Below are 18,537 nucleotides of genomic sequence, written 5' to 3'. Positions count from 1 at the left end.
GTTCCCTTCTCTACTTCTTAAATTGTTTTTAATTTAGTTTAAAGCAGTCACTATTGTTCTAGTATGAACTGTGTTTTACTGATGAGATTACAAAGTTAACTGGCTTCTGCTTGGTGGTCATTTTTGTCCTAATATATCATGAGATCTACCAGTTTATTACTGAGCATGTCAACCAATGCCATTTTGAGATCAAATGACATTGATATGAGGTTCGCTCAATAAGTCCTTAGAAAAAGATAGAAAAACAAATTATTTTAGGTAGATTTTTTTTCAACATAATCTCCTTTAAACTCTATACACTTTTCCAAGCGTTTCTCCAACTTTTTTAAACCATCTAAAAAGTAAGATTTTGGAAGGTCCTCAAAATAGGCATCTGTTTGGGCGATGACCATTTCGTTCGACGTGAATCATTGTCTGCTGAGCTATTTTTTTAAGTTTGGAAATAAAAAAGTCACTGGGGTCCAAATCCGGTGAATATGGTGGATGTTGTAATAATTCAAACTTTAATTCCGTGATTTTGGCCATCGAAACTGCACAGGTGTGCACCCGTGCATTGTCTTGATGGAAGAGGATCTTTTTCTTTTTCAAATGAGGATGTTTTTTCCTTGATTTCTTTGCTCAACCGATGCAATAACGATGCATAATACTCTCCAGTTATTGTTTTTCCTTTTTCCAAGTAATTGGTGTAGATAATTCTGTGTGTATCCCAAAAAACTGTAGCCATCACCTTTCTGGCCAATTTTACCATCTTTGCCTTCTTTGGAGCCCTTTTGCCTTCAAAAATCCACTGTTTTGACTGTTCTTTTGGGTCTGGAGTATAGTAATGTATCCATGTTTTGTCCACAGTTATGTATCAATGCAGAAACTCATCAGGATTGCGACAAAAAAGTGCCAAAATAGCCTCAGAGTCGACCACATGATTACATTTGTTCTCCACTGAGAGCAAACACGGCACCCATCTTGCCGAGATTTTTTTCACACCCAATTTTTCGTGCAAAATTGAAAACACTGTACCTTGCGACATGCCTGTGGCCTCAACTATTTCACGCACTTTGATTCATCGATCATTCAAAACCATATCGTGGATTTTGTCAATCATTTCGAGAATGGTCACTTCCAATGGACATCCTGAACGACATTCATCTTTTGTGGATGTATAGCCACATTTGAACTCATTTACCCAATTGTAAACAGTTGCAAACACAGGAGCAGATGTACTATGAACTTCATCCAACTCAGCTTTGATCTCTTTCAATGTTAAGCCTTTTAAATATAAGTGTTTAATCACTGCTCGAAACTCATTTTTTTCCATTTTTATAAATAATCAAAAGTTTCTTGCTTCAATCGACAATAAAAATTAAACCATGTTATGGATATGACTGAGACTTTCACAACTGTCTAGTGAGTCATGATGCTTACTAAAAATGTGCCATTTTTGAAGCTACAAGTGCCTTCAATTGGATTTTCTAAGGACTTATTGAATGACCCACGTAACATGTTTATCAGCAGCTAGACACTTCGTTGGTGTCATTTTCTCTCTCAGTCAACATTATCAATGTGCAGGTAATTACTAGATTTTCGGTGATGGTGGGTAATTTCAGAAAATTTAACATCTATCTTTAGTAATACGATGCAAAAAATATCAAAACATTAAAGTTAAATCCATTTCTTGTCCTCTCAACAAGCATATTGGTATATTAATCAGTTTATTTAATGCTTTAATATGTTGTCTATAATATATGTAAGCAAAAAATGCATGAATTAAAAATTATTCCATTATGGATTCAAATAGGTAAAGGAACATAATTTTTAATTAAGTGTGTTTATTATTTACCGAAGATGGCAGATCATTCACTTCATTGATAAGTGAAGGACATGAAATGACACAGCTGAAACTGAGAAGACATAAGAGAAAATCAAGTGATTTAAGGAATAGACAAAATACATCATTCATAAATGATTTCCTAGAGAAAAAGAAGAGGGCTGGTAGATTTGGGTATTTTTGGATGATTTTTGAATGTGATGTGGGTAATTCCCCTTATTTGCATTGCAAATGCTGCTTGCACTGTCACATTGCAATGTAGAAGTGCATTTATTGGTAAATACACAAAATGTATAGGCAGAATTTTTGGCTTGAGTTAAAAAATATCCCAATTTCATAGTAACCAAGTTGAATTAACATGTAAATCCCAACATTAAAATAATGGGAGAAAATGCATGCATTCTAGTAAAAGTGAATTTGAGTTAATCATATTTGACTTAACCAGGTTCCATTATATTATAGTATGTTTTTAATATTTTAACATGGGGCTAATATAAAAGTGATCATCTAATAAACTTATTAGCTTAAATTTTTTCTTTTTTTATTATTGAGATTATCCTGAGAATAAAGCTGAATTCTGTTCAAGATAAATTTTATATTATATGATAGCATATTGTGTATTTAGATCAGGGGTGGCAACCTTTTGCATACCATGTGCCAATTTTTTGACAGACGAGTTCAGATGTGCCATATAACTCAAACACTTTTTGTACAATCTTACGTTCAATGTTAGGGGTTGATAAATAGAGATAAAAATAAATCTGCTTTGCTTAGGAGAGAAAAGGGAATAACTTTATCATGCAGTTGAATTAATTAATTTATGACAGTTTATTGAAGCACCAATTTACAATAGTCAACAATAATCTCTTGTACGAGAGGGCTATTGCTGCCAGAGTCTTGTTTGGTAAAGATTACTCTGCCCCACAATTATTGGCACTGAGAACAAGATCAGCTTGGAATAACTTTAATCACAATAAATGTTTTCGGCCATTTACACGCCTGTAAACTGATCCACTGTAATTTACAATGTGGAGAACACCCATTTTATCTGCAAAATAGACTGTAACGAATTGTGCAACAAATGAACTTGCCATGACAGACTGTAAAAAATTAATTTTTTTATATAATATTCTTAATCGCATAAAAGCCAAATCTGGCAATTTTGCTCAGAACTAACTGAAGCGCCACTTGTAATCGTCCAATGCGCCACGTTTGGTGCATGCATGCGCCACGTTTTGGCCACCCCTGATTTAGATCTTTGGGCTCTTCAGAAAAAAGGAAGATACATTATAGAAAAAGAAAGTTTTTAATTTACTTTATTTCGCTTTTATTGTTACGATTGTTTCTCAAAAATATTCCCATTTTGTTACAAAATCATTTATTAAAATAAGAAAGATGATTATGGGATGTAAATAGTCCATTTGTAACAAAAAACTGTGGTACATGTTATGTTACATCATAATAGTACCAGTTTTAACTTCATATAAGAAATTGAAGAAACAGTTAGATAATGTATTATGATTTTCTCTTTGGACTTAAATTATATATCAATTTAAATTAGAATCATTAATTTCAAAGTTTCTTAAATGCAATTATTTAATCAGTCTTGATAATGAGATTGTAAAGAACAGTCATGCATTATGTCTTGATAATGAGATTGTAAAGAACAGTCATGCTTTTATTTTTATATGCAGTTGTTTCTTGAATTGTTTTGATACAAAAATCTGTAATTAAAATTTCTTATAATTTATCAAATCATTTTTATTAGAACAGAATCATTAAAAAAATTACTTTATAATCTATTGTTCTAGTTTGAACCATATTTTACTGACGAGATTACAAAGTTATCTGTTTACAATTTGTTTTCTCTATTCCTAATCAACTCTAGATTTTTCTAAATTTTATTATACAAACAGCTTATTATTTCTAAATGCTTTTTTTTGTATTTTTTTTAAATTTAAAAAATAACTTATACAGCATATCACACAATTACATGCAACCTTGGATAGCAGCAAAAGGTTTATTCAAATAGAAATAAAAATGATTGAGTAATTATTCTAAAGCAAGGAAGATAATCCTGCACTGTTATTTTATTGAATTGATTGAAATCCTAATTATCTTATCTAACCCTGCTGCATCTTAAGCATCTCTCTCTATTTTGAATTATTCTATATAGAATGGACAAATAATATAAGTTTATTTAGATTGAATTACTGTTTAACACAAACAAATTAATTAATTTAAAAATTAAAATTGCAATTATACAATTGTTTATACAATTACAATCATGAAAATTGTATAAAAGACTGAATTAGTTCTATTTATTGTAACTAATTTTTGTTAAATACATACAGGCTTTTATCCTGTGGCAAAAGAATAAAGCTAAAAAACTTTTTGTTTACAAAATGTTATATAAATTAAAGTCCAATCATTTCTTTTGTTTTTAATTGATTAGTATTATATAAAATATATTTTTTTAAACTTGGAAAATATTACAAAAATTTCCAATGAATGAATTTTAAAAGTGTCCTCCTTCTTAGTTGCTTTATGTACACCATTGGGAAATAACAATTTTGTAGCAGAGTCTACTTTTATTTGGAGGTTTCTCGACCACCTTAACATGCAAAATGTTTCAATCTTCCCTCTAGAAGCAGCACAAACATGATGTTGGTGTATGAAAAGGACTAAGAAGGATACTTTTAAAATTCATCCATCAGAAATTTTTTGTAAATTTTCTAAGTTTATACTTATTGTCTCAACTAACATTTTGTTTTAATGTCAGATGTAAAAGTCATGTTAAGATGACATCTAAAGTTTGCTCCACACATTTGGTATTCACCAATTGCTGATTAGTTGCCTTTTGCTAAAGTATTTGCCAAAGCATTTGTTATGTGACAAGTACATATGTACACATGTGATTATTTGCCAAGCATCAGTTCATTGTGGAAATTAAGAATATTTGTTCGCGATTCATTCCTTTTGATTTGGCATAATATTCCAACAGGGATTGGGAAACAGCGAATACCAAATATTTGTCAAGCAAAGTCCCAAGTAAATCATCCACACTACCCGGTATTGGCCAAATGTTTGGCAAATATCGAATGTGTGCCATCTTAAAAATTAACATTCAAAATTAGATGGAAAGTTGACTATTCTTGTACAAATTGCAATCATTATTTTTGAAGGCTTGTTTAATGAAAAAGTTATTACTTAACTATTTAAATAAAAATATGTAAGATGTTTTTGCACACATAGTAGATAGCTTATCTTAATTAGTTAATAAAGTACTTGGAATTATTCTAAGATTCTTCACACAAAGTCAGTCCAAATGTGAAATTATTATTCATTACTGAAGAAACTTATGTTTAACCAAATTTCTAATCTTCCATTGAGTCAAATTTAGATAATACAGATATACTTTTTCAAGATGATCAATTATTTTTATATATATTTTCTAAAGTCTGCTGTTACTGTAGCTACTACAGTTAATTGTGAAATTAGAATTCTTATTTTTAATTCTTCTAGAAATGTAATTGTTTTAGTCTTCAGGCTCATTAGTACAATTAGTACTGAACCTAGACAACTTAAGTACAATTATATTCTCTTTGTTATTTTGTTATTTGTTTGAAAATTTACGATATGAGATTGTAACAAACATAGAGGCCAGCCTGTATATCACAATAAGGAATGAGATAAAAGAATAGTTCACATTTCTTGTGTCCCCTAATTCATATCTTCTGGAAGTATGCCCTCTAGTATTGAGAGGGGGCACTAAGTACCACCACAAACTGTTAAGAAAGGAAATATTATGTTAAGATGATATTTAGAATATAACTATACTTTTTTTTTAACTAAAACAGTTATGTTTGAAATAATATTTGTTTAAATTAGATTTATAAACACTATATTTGATGATGTATAATTCTTTGTTTTATCAATCAAAAAGTTTGAGATTATTATTTAACAACTGAGTACAATGATGAAAATTTCCAATATAAATAATTTTTTTTCACAAACTTTAATAAATGTCTTGCAAAAGTATCTGAAATTACTCACTTTTGCTCTCTTAGGATGTTATTTTTAGTCTTGTAACTGGTATCTAAAATTTTAATAAGACTTTTTTAAATGCATTAGTTAACTAATTTTAACAAAATTAGTTAACTAATAATTTTTATACTTGATATACATATAAGATTAAATCATCTATATACTGCATAAAATGAATAATCTAATATGCATTTATACTATCACAATCAAAATTATCTTGCATTTTTAGGATCATTAATTATATAGTGTTTATTTATCATCATCAACCTACTCATTTTAGAAAAATTAGAAAATTGTGAAAGAATTAAGTAAAAAATATGCCACTTTACTGAATCAGAAGTAAGAACTCGGTTATATCTACAGATCTTTACAGTGCTGTTTGTCAGGAGGTTTTTCTTTTTCTTCCATTTTTGGCTCTTTTTAGCTTGTGGACACTAAGAGTAGGGTTTCTCATTTCCCGGTCTTTTGCTTGTCCCAGGATTCTGAGAAAAAAGTGAACTGTTTCCTGGGATCCCAGGAAATCCTTGGATATAATTAATTATTTTTAAGATATAAAATAAATCTTAAAAATGAATGATATAATTAATTTTCATTTTTAAGTAACTTAATATCAATATAATCTGCAACCTCCAAAATAATAATATTAATAATGCTATGTAAAATATGTATAAAAAATTACTTTTGAGTTTCATTTGTAACAATCCATTAGAACAAAGACCAGCTGTTTTTTTGGAACGAAATTTCAAATAGCGAACTTCAAAATCCAATGGGAATCACATGCCAGCTCAGTTTGAAAACTAATTTAGCTAAAGTCATTACGTAATGACCGGTTTCTTATAATGATGGTTTATGTATTTTTTATATGAATAAAATCCATATTAGTGGGTCGGAAGTCTGAGAAAAAATGTGTTGTCACTCCCTAATTATTATAAGCATCCCTAATTATTATAAGCAACGATGCTTATAATAATTAGGGAGTCTAATTATTATAAGCAACGATGCTTATAATAATTAGGGAGTGACAACACATTTTTGAATGACAATAATTAGGGAGTGACAACACATTTAAATTGAATAGTTTTTCTGGAATACGGCTTTCCACGCTAAAGATAAGGTGATTTCATCCTTGGAATTGATGGGTGATGATGAGTTGTAGGCTTTGCATATTTCAATTTGCTCTAACCACCTGAGGTGGTTCACATATGATGTTGTAATAAGGAGTTTGGCACTTGCGAAGTCTGCTGAGATCTCCGGATCTGAAGCATATACAGATAATGAGGTGGTAGATCTGTTGTGTAGGATGTCCCATCAGTGCTCCTTCCATCTGACTCCAATCGCCTGTTTCATGGCGTCAATGTATACTAATTCCCTGTCGCATCTATGGTCGGTGAGAGGCACTGCATACACCTAGGGTTGCCACCTGTCTGGGTTTGACCCGGAGACTCCGGGATTCAGTGAGTTATCTCCGGGCTCTGGGGTTAATTAATATTTCTCCAGGTTGTGCAAGTTGAAATATGTACAAAATTATATGCAAACCGTGGCGTATATTTCTTCCCCCATGTACCAAATTACTAGTGTGGTGGTCGTTGGCTTAAAGACATAACGTCTATAACTGGCGCAGGCACAGTGCTGCTGCATGCTATGTAGTTGTACTCTTTCTTGTGACTGTTCTGTCAGGAGATGTCTATTGAGAGTGACATGATATAGCCTATATAGATGAGTTTGATGATCGGTGTTCGTGTTGGTTGATGATTAATGGTAAATTATAGTATATAGTTACAGTCAGACTCAAGCAGGTTAAATAGCATTACATAACAAAAGGTCTGTTGGACCCTTAAAAAAAATTTTTTTTATTTTTGGATGTTTTTAATTCAAAATTTTTACCCGCACAAAAAAAAATTTTATTGCTATTTTAATCAACCTTTTAATGACACATGATTAATGCTTAATTGTTTTTTATGGGATTTATATAAATAAAAAAACTGTATATGTATGCATATGGGTTTTTTTGGTTTCTTAAATCATCATCTCCGGGCGAGACTAAGTTATGAGGTGGCAACCCTACGTACACCCCAGGTAGTTTGTCTTGACAAGGCGGGTCAGAAGTTGGAGAACTTCTTTCCTCCGACTTCCGGCCTGCTAATACAAATTTTATTCATATAAAAAATACATAAACCATCATTATAAGAAACTGGTCATTATGTAATGACTTTAGTTTTCGAATCGGGCTGGCACGTGATTCCCATTGGATTTCAAAGTTTGCTACTTTTGAGTTACATAGAAATTTTCACAAGTAGAAAAATTTATTAAAGTTTGTTGGAAACTGCATAGAACAAAAAGCCTTTGAATTGAGTTGAAAATTTAAAGAAAACAAACTTAGAAGTTTGATCTAGTTAGAAGGTAATTTTTGTTTTTTAAATAAAACATTTTAAAATAATTTTTTGTATTACCTTATTATAAAAATCTACAAAGCAAAGATGGTCAATACTCCAATCATTCAATTTGATTCTTATTTTACTAAAGAAGAGTCCTGCTACCGAGAATGCCCTTTTTGATTCAATTGATGCGAGTGGAATCGTCTTTAATGCATTTAAGAGAAGATAGATGTGTTTTTTCACCTGTAGCCTGGAAGATTTCTAGTTCATTTTTAAGATGTGTTGTAGTACTACTTTTGCTGTCTAGTATTCTTGATTTGGCTACCTCGGCTGCTTTAATAGCAGCATCAAGCTTGTAGCTTGATAATTTGGCAGTTCATTTGACTTTAATAATCAGGTTTATGAAGAAAAACTTCATACCTGCATACTTTGTACCTGTTTGTATCCTTGCCCAATTTGCACAACCTGGAATAATGCAGCTATTTGAAGCTACTGGGCATGGCTAAAAATTAAGACAGCATAAGCACAATTATTCCAGATATTACAGGTTCTTGACAAGTAAAGAATTTTCAGAGTCTTGCCACAAATAAGTCACATATTGATTATTGACCATTTGTGACATGCCATAATGAGCAAAAATTTAAACTAATAAGCAGGCTTAAAATTAATAAATACAAATGTATTCTGACAGTTTATGGATTAATTATACTTTCTATTTGCAAAATTTCCTCAATTTTAACACAAAATAAGAAAAAAGTAAATTTTTAAGAAATTTGTGGGATTTCCCGGGATCCTATTGGAGCAACCCTAACTAAGAGAACTTTTACCCATCTTGGGTTTTGCTAGATGGCCAGATGGTGAAAGACAGTGTTTGACATATTAAGGACAGACTGCCTGTGAAAAATTCTTGAGGTTTTCTGCCCAGATTTGATCCCAGTCCTGAGAGTGATAGGATGATGCTGTAGTTACCTTGGCCAGCTATCCAGCCAGCTATGTCATCAGAAGTCAGTTATGGGAACAAATTTATCAAACTTTTTTTTAATCAATTTTTTCTGACTTTTTTGAAAGTTTATGTAATTTAGGATCTTACCTACAAAAAACAAATGAAATTCAAAATGAAGTGAATTAGTCTGAATAAGACTTGATTTCTCACTCCAGTGTTGATAGTTCAGATATTTAACTAGAAAAGTAACCCTGCACATAACAAAAAATGCAAATTGTTATATATAATATGCAAGCTTAAATTTTGCATGTTCTTGAAACTTCTATGGGCAATTATTTATTCAAAGTGTTATAATCATCCAATAAAATTTTCTGTATTATTACTGGATGTATCTATATTCATTATACGTTGTTTGCCATTATCTAACCATAACAAATTTTTCACAATTTAACAAATTATAATACAGTTTTCAGGCAATGCTTAGGATAGTAATATTTATACAGTAGAACCTCCAGCATCTTAAATTGCAGACCTATAAATTCCCACTGGTGTCCATCTGCTTGTCTGACCTTTATTAATCTCAAGAACAGAGTGAGATAGGACTGAATATGGAAATCTTAGCAGCAGGGGGTCCAATTAATTGTATATGAACTGCCAGTTTGGACCAGAAGTCATGTTATTTCAATTCAAATATTTTTTCCTGAACAGAGTTAGATAGATGACTGGCATGACTATTGTTAACAGGAAGAGTGTGATATACAGGGGCAAGACACTACTAAAATTGAGAGCATTGTGACAGTGTCACAATAAATAATAGCTTGTTTTGCTATTGACTTTTTATGTGGTTAACAAACTTGGATGTAACCATAAAAAAAATTTCTTAAAAATTTCAAGGACTAAACTACAGTATGTTTAACATTGTAAAATAGCAAAAAAATTTTTTCAAAAATCTCTCTCTAATGTGCAGAGAATTCCTAAAAATACCACAGATAGATCTTTTATTGGAGGCTAAAATCTGTAAATAAGGAAGTATGTCTTTCTGCTGGCAGTGATGATTAAAAAATTTCAACATCAAGGACTAACTACATTTTAGGTATTTTTTAAGAATTTGAAGAAATTTTTTATCATCATTGCTGGCAGAGGGTGTACTGTTTCTTTCTTTTTCTTTCTTAACATGGGTCATAGCCTACAATAAAAGATCAATCTCTGTGTTTTTAGGCATTCTGCATATTGGAAGACTTTGTGTTTGTGTGATTTTTCTACAGTTAAAAATAAAAGATTTTCCTTCAATTTATACAATTTCTAACTCACCTTCCAACAATGGCCATTTTTTTACTTTCCTAGGTGTTATGTGTAACAGAGAGAAAGTATGGCTATCAGTCAAAAAAATGACCTCCAATATTTTTACATTTTTGGATTTGGGTACCTTGCAACATAGTGAAATAGAAAAAAAAATCCCAAATTTTTTTGCATATGTAAGTGGTATGATTTTGTTCATCCACTTTGAAACTTAATACTCCTGTACAATTTGTCAAAAATTTCTGAAATTTTGTAGAGAGGATTGAGGCTATGAAATTTTGGTAGTTAAAGATCAAGCGTGGTCATATGTCATATCTCAAGTTGGATCAGATTTAATGAAGATTTTACTCATTATTAGCATTTGCATTTTTTTTTTTTTATGTAAAACTCATCTCTACCCTCAAAATTAAAAACTTTTTGCTATTATAAATAATAATAAAATTTCATAACAGATAGTGCCAACACAATTTAAAATTTTTTTGCCGGGAAAGTTACACAACTCATTGATGGATTCTTGTGTTTCTATCAGTGGCCAGCTAGTATGCTGCAGCAGTACACCTGTTGGAAACTAATTGTTGCTTTAATTTTTCTTATTCATTTTATGGTACACAAGATGAATAAAAAAAAATTAAAGCAATAAAATTTATAAAAAAAAAATGAAATGCACTGCTATTTGTTATCAACTATATTTAGAAAGTCTATTCCTGTGATCATCATAGTAAAAGTGTGCTACAAGTCAAAAAGGTTGGAAACCACTGGGTTAGAAATTTGACTGACAAAACTGAAGAGATTATTACATATACAAACATCAGTGTCACAGATTAAAAAAAAATTAAGCAAGAAGGATACAGATTTGTTACAGAGCAACTTTCTTGAACAAGCCTATATTTTTACATTTTTAGGTGTGATATTTTTTTTTCTCCACCATGTGCAGAGATATTGTGGGGTGACATGTTTCTTCACAAAACATATGTGATGCCACCAAAAAAACTAATAAATGTTGATGCTTTTTTAATCTATATGGGATTTAGCATAGAAACTTGCTATTGCAGTTTTATCATGGAACACATAGTGTTTATGTTAGATTTTCTGACTCCTACAACAAAATACAGTATGCTAATAAAATAATTTAAATCTTCAAAAATTACAGACATTACAGACAAAAATTATAGACATCCACAATTGCCGTAAATAATCAGGCTATAATTTGGAAATATTAATTACGAATCACAAATAAATTTGATACTAGAGGGAGGTGTTAGGCGCCATCTCGTATTAAATTTAATAATTATAATATTTAATTAATTAATTTAGAATAAACTGGAAGAAAAGAATCGGCCCAAAGCGGGACTCGAACCCACAACTCCCGCAACTCTTCCCAATGTTTATATCTGTATATCTTTGCCTTGCCGGGGTATGCAATGGCCTACTGAGTGCTTTTGAGTGGATGTTTCTGGCCAAGGGCACGGGTGTGTTCCCAGTTGCCACCCTATTAACTGGCGATGGTTATACATTAGGCTTATATATACTGGAAGAGGAGATTTGACGAAGGTCTGTGTAGCGTAACTGGCAACGTGTCTGCACAGTAAGCAGGAGTTGAGGGTTTGAGTCTCATTTCAAGCCGATTCTTTTCTTCCCGTTTATTCTAAATTAATTAATTAAATATTATAATTATTAAATTTAATATGAGATGGCACACAACACCTCCCTCTAGTGCCAAATTTATTTATAATTCATAATTAATATTTCCAAATTATAGCCCATTTATTTACAGCAGTTGTGGGTATCTATTTGCTAAGCATCAGGTTTCAGTATATATATGTTATCTACAGATATGAACAACAAAAATAACAAAATACTATGTGCTAAATTTATAGTTTAAAAAACATCAAAATTAACCCCTCTTTATCTCAAACTAAGTGTTTTGAGTTACTAACGTTTTTTCTAATTATACTTATTTTTCCTTGCACTATTACATTTCAAAGTTTGGTCAGTCTTTAACATCTAGTATATTGAACTATTGATATATTCAGAGTCATTTGCTCTTCTTGACCAAAATAAAAATTGTAGTAAAAAATTATATTTATATAGTTCTGTAAATGTCAAATAATATTTATATACATATAAGTCTCAGTTTATCTACAAAATTATTTTTCATGCCTTCTTACAAAGACACTTGGCTATGTTATTGTATTGAACATTTGTAATGCTATATTTAGCAAATAATGACTTAATTATATTAATCAAAATTGAATGATGTATTTGACATACTTTGTGACAAATCTCTCCTCAAAATTGAAAAAGATATCTAATATTGATTCTTTATTACATTAAATTTAATAACACACAATATGCCAAGATTGTAATAGAATCAAAAAATAAACTGTCAGTTGTCATTAAACAAGACTTGAGAACTTTCAACATTGTGTTAATGTTGTTTTCAGAACAAATTCATTGACATATTTTAAAAATAATTCAGAAAGAAACATTGTGTTTAAAACACGTGCTTAACATATTTGATATTTTAAACATTTTGAATAGAATTACACTATAATGGAACATATGATTAAATATTTTTAAACCCTAGGTTTTTTTAGGACATTTCTACAGAAATAAAATTTAAAAATATTTAAACAAGTCCTGAAAAAAACTAAAATTTAAAAATATTCAAACATTGTTCAATTATGGTATAATTCTACTCAAAATGTTCAAAATACTTTGTATTTGAAACACAGGTTTAATGTACTGTACAATGTTCCTTTCTGAATTCTTTTTTTGAATATGCTGACAAATCTGTTCAAATTTTGTGTGTTCCAGATATGTTTTACATCACCTGAAAACATTCAAAACCACTTTCAACATTACATTAGTCTTGTCTAATGCCAACTAACAGTTTTTTCATTTCTTTGATTCTTATTATTTGCAAATTGTCTGGTAACTAGGTACAGTACAAAAGCACCTTTCATAAATGTGGAGTGAGATTTTAATTGTTAAGGGATTAAATCTATTGGCCAAAATAGTCACTAATATTTTATAATATTAATAATGTGCAAGAATTTGAACAATACAATTTGCAATAGATAATGTACAAATGAAAATTGCATCTGGCACAACTGTAAAAAAATTCCAATGTTTCCTGGAGTGAATTATGAATTTTTAAATCTTGCTTTAAAGCAGCTAATAATATCATTTATACTGTGTGTGTCATTATAATCACTGTTAAAACCTTATGAAAAAACAAACCAAATTATAAGACAAAATTTGTGTGCATTCTCTCAAAGCAGTTCACATAATTGAAATAGTTCATGGCTTCATATTTTTTATAGCTTTATACAAATAATAAATTAAAAGCACTTTTGTTTATATACAACTTGAACAGTTGATGCTATTCTAAAACAAATAAAATTCAAATGCTTAGGTTTGAATGGTTTAAATATTCATAAAAAATAGACTGCAAAACTAGTTTTTCACAATATTTTTGCATAAAAAGTAAATGATTTTATATATATTTGATATTTTGAATGTGAAAACATTACACACCTTAGATGTTTTAATATATATAAAGCTTCTGCCAAGAATAAGGTTCTTTGATTTTATAGTGTAAATAAAAGCTTTGCTTCATCCCATTTTGGTTAGTAATTTTTGTCTGATGCTAAGATGGCTAAAGCTGATATCATTTTGTATGTTATGCCTCTTTAATGGTCCTGTGTACCTTAACACTGGAAGAAAGAAGTTGTGCTTCTTGTTCAACCCCACAAACCTCTGTGAGTAGCTTAACATAAATTATTAAAATGGTGTAAGAATCTTCCTTTTTGTTATTGGTGATATTTTTGCTTGCACCTTGCAGATTATGTTGTAATCCTGGAACTAACGAGAAAGTAGACAGATCAGGCATATGTAGCACACTGTTAGAAAAACAAGAAGGCAATACTTTAATGTGTGTTGGCAGCTAAGACAAATTTAAATAAGCATATTACAGAACAGAAAAAACACTTACCTATTATATTGATGATACCCTCACTTAACCAACTAATTAGTGGAATTTTTGGTTTTTTATATTCTAAATTAATTAATAGCAATTCATCCAAAATGTATATCAACAGTTAATTTATTAATTTTGTGTGACGTGCTTTCTATGTCATTGTTCCTGGCATTTCTTACTTCACTTATGTTAATGCAGTAATTTAACAACAGCTAAGAGAAAATAACAATATAAGTAATTAAATGATAAATTAAATTTTATTAATAGTTTTGTTTAAAGCAAAATATTTATTAAGACTGATGATATTTGTGGCTAATTAAACACAAATTGCAGTTAGTATGAAAAGACATCATTATCTTGAGATAGCTCATTTAAAAATATTTGTTTAGAAATATTGTAATCCAAGTTTTTGTTATAATGTGTATTTCCATTCTATTGATTCTCCAATGTGCCATCAATCATTTATTGTTTCTAAATAATATACAAATATATAGAAAAACATTCTTTGCCCTGAGATTTTTTCTTAGACATATCTACTTAACTAATAATTGTGAATAATTTTGATGCTGCTTTCTTTTGTAATGCCCAAAAAATTTAGTCATGCAAATACTTGGTTCTTTTTTTATGCATTTTTTCCATCAATTATTGCAGGGCAGAAATAACTTTCTGGATAAGTCAAAACAGCTTTCAGATATTTCAACTTTACTCATATGAACCACATGATATAGATGGTATAATTGTGAACATCTCATGATATGAATGTACAAAAAATATTCTTTGTGCATAGTTACTGAATGTGAAGAAAGTTGACCATATTTTATTTAATAATCAGATTGTCTCATTCATTATTTTCTGTATTTCTTTTGGAATGCATTTTTATAAAAAATGTTGGTTCTTTTTTTTGTGACTACCTTATGAATAATAGTGTGTTTTTTGTAGTAGTAAATGATTATTAATGACTTATTTAAGAAAATTGTCCATCTACAAAAGACTCAGAAATGATAAGAATATAATTTTAAAATGAAAGTACACACAAAATATGGCAGTGCAAACTAATAATTGTACCAAATGTTTACTGCTGCAATTTACTACAATTTTTATGATATTTACTGCCGAAAACAAGCTGTTACATGATAGTCTTGACCATTTTAAAGAATATATTATCTTCAGAAAAGTTAAAACCAGTTAAATTACTGACATAATTACAGATTTTGAAATTTTGTGAACATTTATTTAAGTTGTTTGACTCTTAATCCTTGATAGAGAATACTAAGTCTGAAAGTGAATTAATTATCATTCATTCACATACTTATTCTGAATCAACCAAAGTTCAAGAGTTTGTGATTCATTTTTATGGATTATTTTACTAATGTTGATATTCATTTTATGTATAAAATATCAAATTATATAACAATTTTCTTTAAACATATATTAAATATTATATTTTATATTCAGCATCATAAAAATAATTTTTATAATCAAATTAATGTAGGAGAATTCTATTTTTATTTTGTTTCTTCAAATGAAATGTAGACTGTAGTGACAACACTGACAATATTGAGGAAGAGTAGGGTGCCATTGTAAAGGTGAAGAGGATATACCTTTGAATGAGTGAGCAAGATGTTCAGTGTTGCGTGTACAGTGTCTATATCCATACAATAAATCACATAGCACATCTGAGTCTCTATTTCATTTGAAGGAACCAAATACAACCTAAATAACTTATTTTCTGAAACAATCAATTTTTAAATGCAAAAATGTTTGAGAATGTAAAATAATTTAATTTTCTGTTCAGTTTTTAATAAATTACAGTAGATACTGCCTTTACATCCACTTATACTACTGTATAACATTTCATAAAATCAGAAGTTCACATTAACATTTCATATCATAAAGATTTTACTATACAATTAAAAAAAAATTTCAACCATCTAATGAATTATAAACTCATCCAGAATTTTTGTATTAATAATAATTTTAACTGTATTTGAAGGATCCGCTTGTTCACCCAGAAATTGTTACTAGACGGCCAACTCCAAGACAGGATAAAATACTTATGCAACTTTCTTCTTTGCGACAGGTATTTTTCATTTTGAAATTCTTTTAAAAAAAATGAAATGTAATATTTTATAAATTGTATCTCATCATTTTTATTTCAGGGTTTACTTTTAAAACAACAAGAATTGGAGAATTTGTTACTTCATCCTACTTCTGAATCATCTTGATGCTTGAATAAACTTCAAGATAAAAACATCTTACTTTGTTTCATTTTTTGTTAAATGTTTGAAACTTATATATCATTAATCATCATTTCAATATTCTCTAATCTAGTGTTTTTACAAATGGAATGTTCTGTGATAAAATACATATTCAAACTTTGGAGACATGTCAAAGTAAGTAGTTATAAGACTGTGATATATATATATATAAATATACACACACCTTCCATAATGTGTCAAATGGAGCACTTTTTGTTAGAATTAATTTCATGTATATAAATGTTTGCTTGTAGAAACCAAATATATACACATATTTTAAGAATTTTATGTTTAGAAAAAAATTTGTATTATATTGTATTAGAAAATTGAACTATTTATACAGAAAAAGCTTAAGATTATTATAGAAAAAAAATGAAATTTCCAGGTAAGAATCAAGGTTATCTCTTCTGCGTTATAGAATTCATTATTCATGTATAAAATATTGTCATTTTAAATTATTCCTATTAAAGTTGTTTATAGTTAATGATACATATAATTAAAAAGTTGTTTCATCATTATTATACTGAATAGAAAATTTTTTACCATAAAATCAAGTCATTTTCACAATTTAAACCATTGATATGGTAAAATTCTAAAAACCGTGAATTAGGACAAATATTTTGCAAAATACTTTTAAACTACATAATTTGTATATACTTTCAAACAAAATTTCAACTATCTGTTTCAGTTTAATAACATAATGTATTAGTTATAATTCAAAAGAATTGCAAACATTTAAAATATGATAGTGTGTGTAATTCTGTTGATGTTTATTATTTATTGAAGTTAGAATTTGGTTAACATTGCACAAAGTTTCTGCAAGAAGACTGCTAAAACTTTGTATGTACCATTTAATGTCTTTTAAAATTATTAGGAAATTTGTTTTCTAAGATAACTAATATTCAGAAAAAATAAATGAATTTAAATTTCTGCTCTAACAGAGTGTGTTGACATCCTGAAAATAAACATTTTTAATATTGTTTTTGTACATAAATAGTCCGTTAATCTCCAACCAGTTTCTATTGAATTTTTTAATATTTACTATACAATGGTTTTGAAGATATCTTTAAATTGGTTTATCATATGTATTGTAAGAAAGAAAAATTAATTTTAACTGTATAAATATTAAATTTATGGATGACAAATATTTTCTAATTTCAATAATTCTCTTTGGAAAAAAATTTTGAAAAGGACTAGAAATTAATATATACTAGTCACTTATATCTTTTACATTTATCATCTAATATGTGGTGCTTTTGTTAATAGTACTTGTACTGTTTATTGCATTAAAAACCTGTTTTGATAAAAATTCTATAAAACTTTCAGCTCTATAGTGTCCATCTTAAATGAATAGGTGTCTGTTTTAATTTTTTTTTGATCAATCAAATTCTGTTTGTAGAGTAATTATTTTCCTTTTCAGGATTTTACAACATAGAAAGTTTCTGATTTGCTTGTCTATTTTATCTATGCTTCCATTAGTAAACCTGTTGTGATAACAAAGAAAATATTTATGCAAAAAAAAATAATAATGTGTTTTTTTTACTCGTCAAGAGTTGGATGAGTAAAATGCCAAAGTTTATAGTTAAAATTGAGAATATTAGCAATATCAAATTTAGTGAAAGTCATAGGGCAAAAAATAAATTTGTAGTAATATCTTGTACATATAGTTTCAAACTAGTCTTGAGAAAAAATATTGTTCTTTGATTCTAATAATTATGAAGAGCAATTTAAGTCTCCAATAATAACCATTGTTAAACAATATATTATTCTATCAAGTCTTTTTTTCACCTAAATTTTATTAAAACTTGAAT

The 18,537-nt window shown here is 29.0% G+C and overlaps 1 protein-coding gene across 1 annotated transcript in view; it reads left to right on the top strand.

The window, feature by feature from the left end:
• Nucleotides 1-18,031, top strand: part of LOC111628448 (trichohyalin-like) — a 75,086-nt gene extending 57,055 nt beyond the window's left edge. Inside the window, exons 12-13 of the mRNA XM_023372245.1 lie at nucleotides 16,462-16,548; nucleotides 16,628-18,031. Of these exons, the coding sequence (XP_023228013.1) occupies nucleotides 16,462-16,548; nucleotides 16,628-16,693 (153 nt within the window). The 3' untranslated portion in view covers nucleotides 16,694-18,031. The remainder of the gene's footprint in view (nucleotides 1-16,461; nucleotides 16,549-16,627) is intronic.
• The last annotated feature ends 506 nt before the right edge of the window (nucleotides 18,032-18,537 follow it).

Source organism: Centruroides sculpturatus, unplaced genomic scaffold (genome assembly GCF_000671375.1).
Source record: "Centruroides sculpturatus isolate CEXI.00-Female unplaced genomic scaffold, Cexi_2.0 scaffold320, whole genome shotgun sequence".
In the NCBI taxonomy this organism is placed as follows: Eukaryota; Metazoa; Arthropoda; class Arachnida; order Scorpiones; family Buthidae; genus Centruroides; species Centruroides sculpturatus.
Note: the sequence above shows the minus strand (reverse complement) of the source record. Positions and strands in the feature narration are given on the sequence as shown.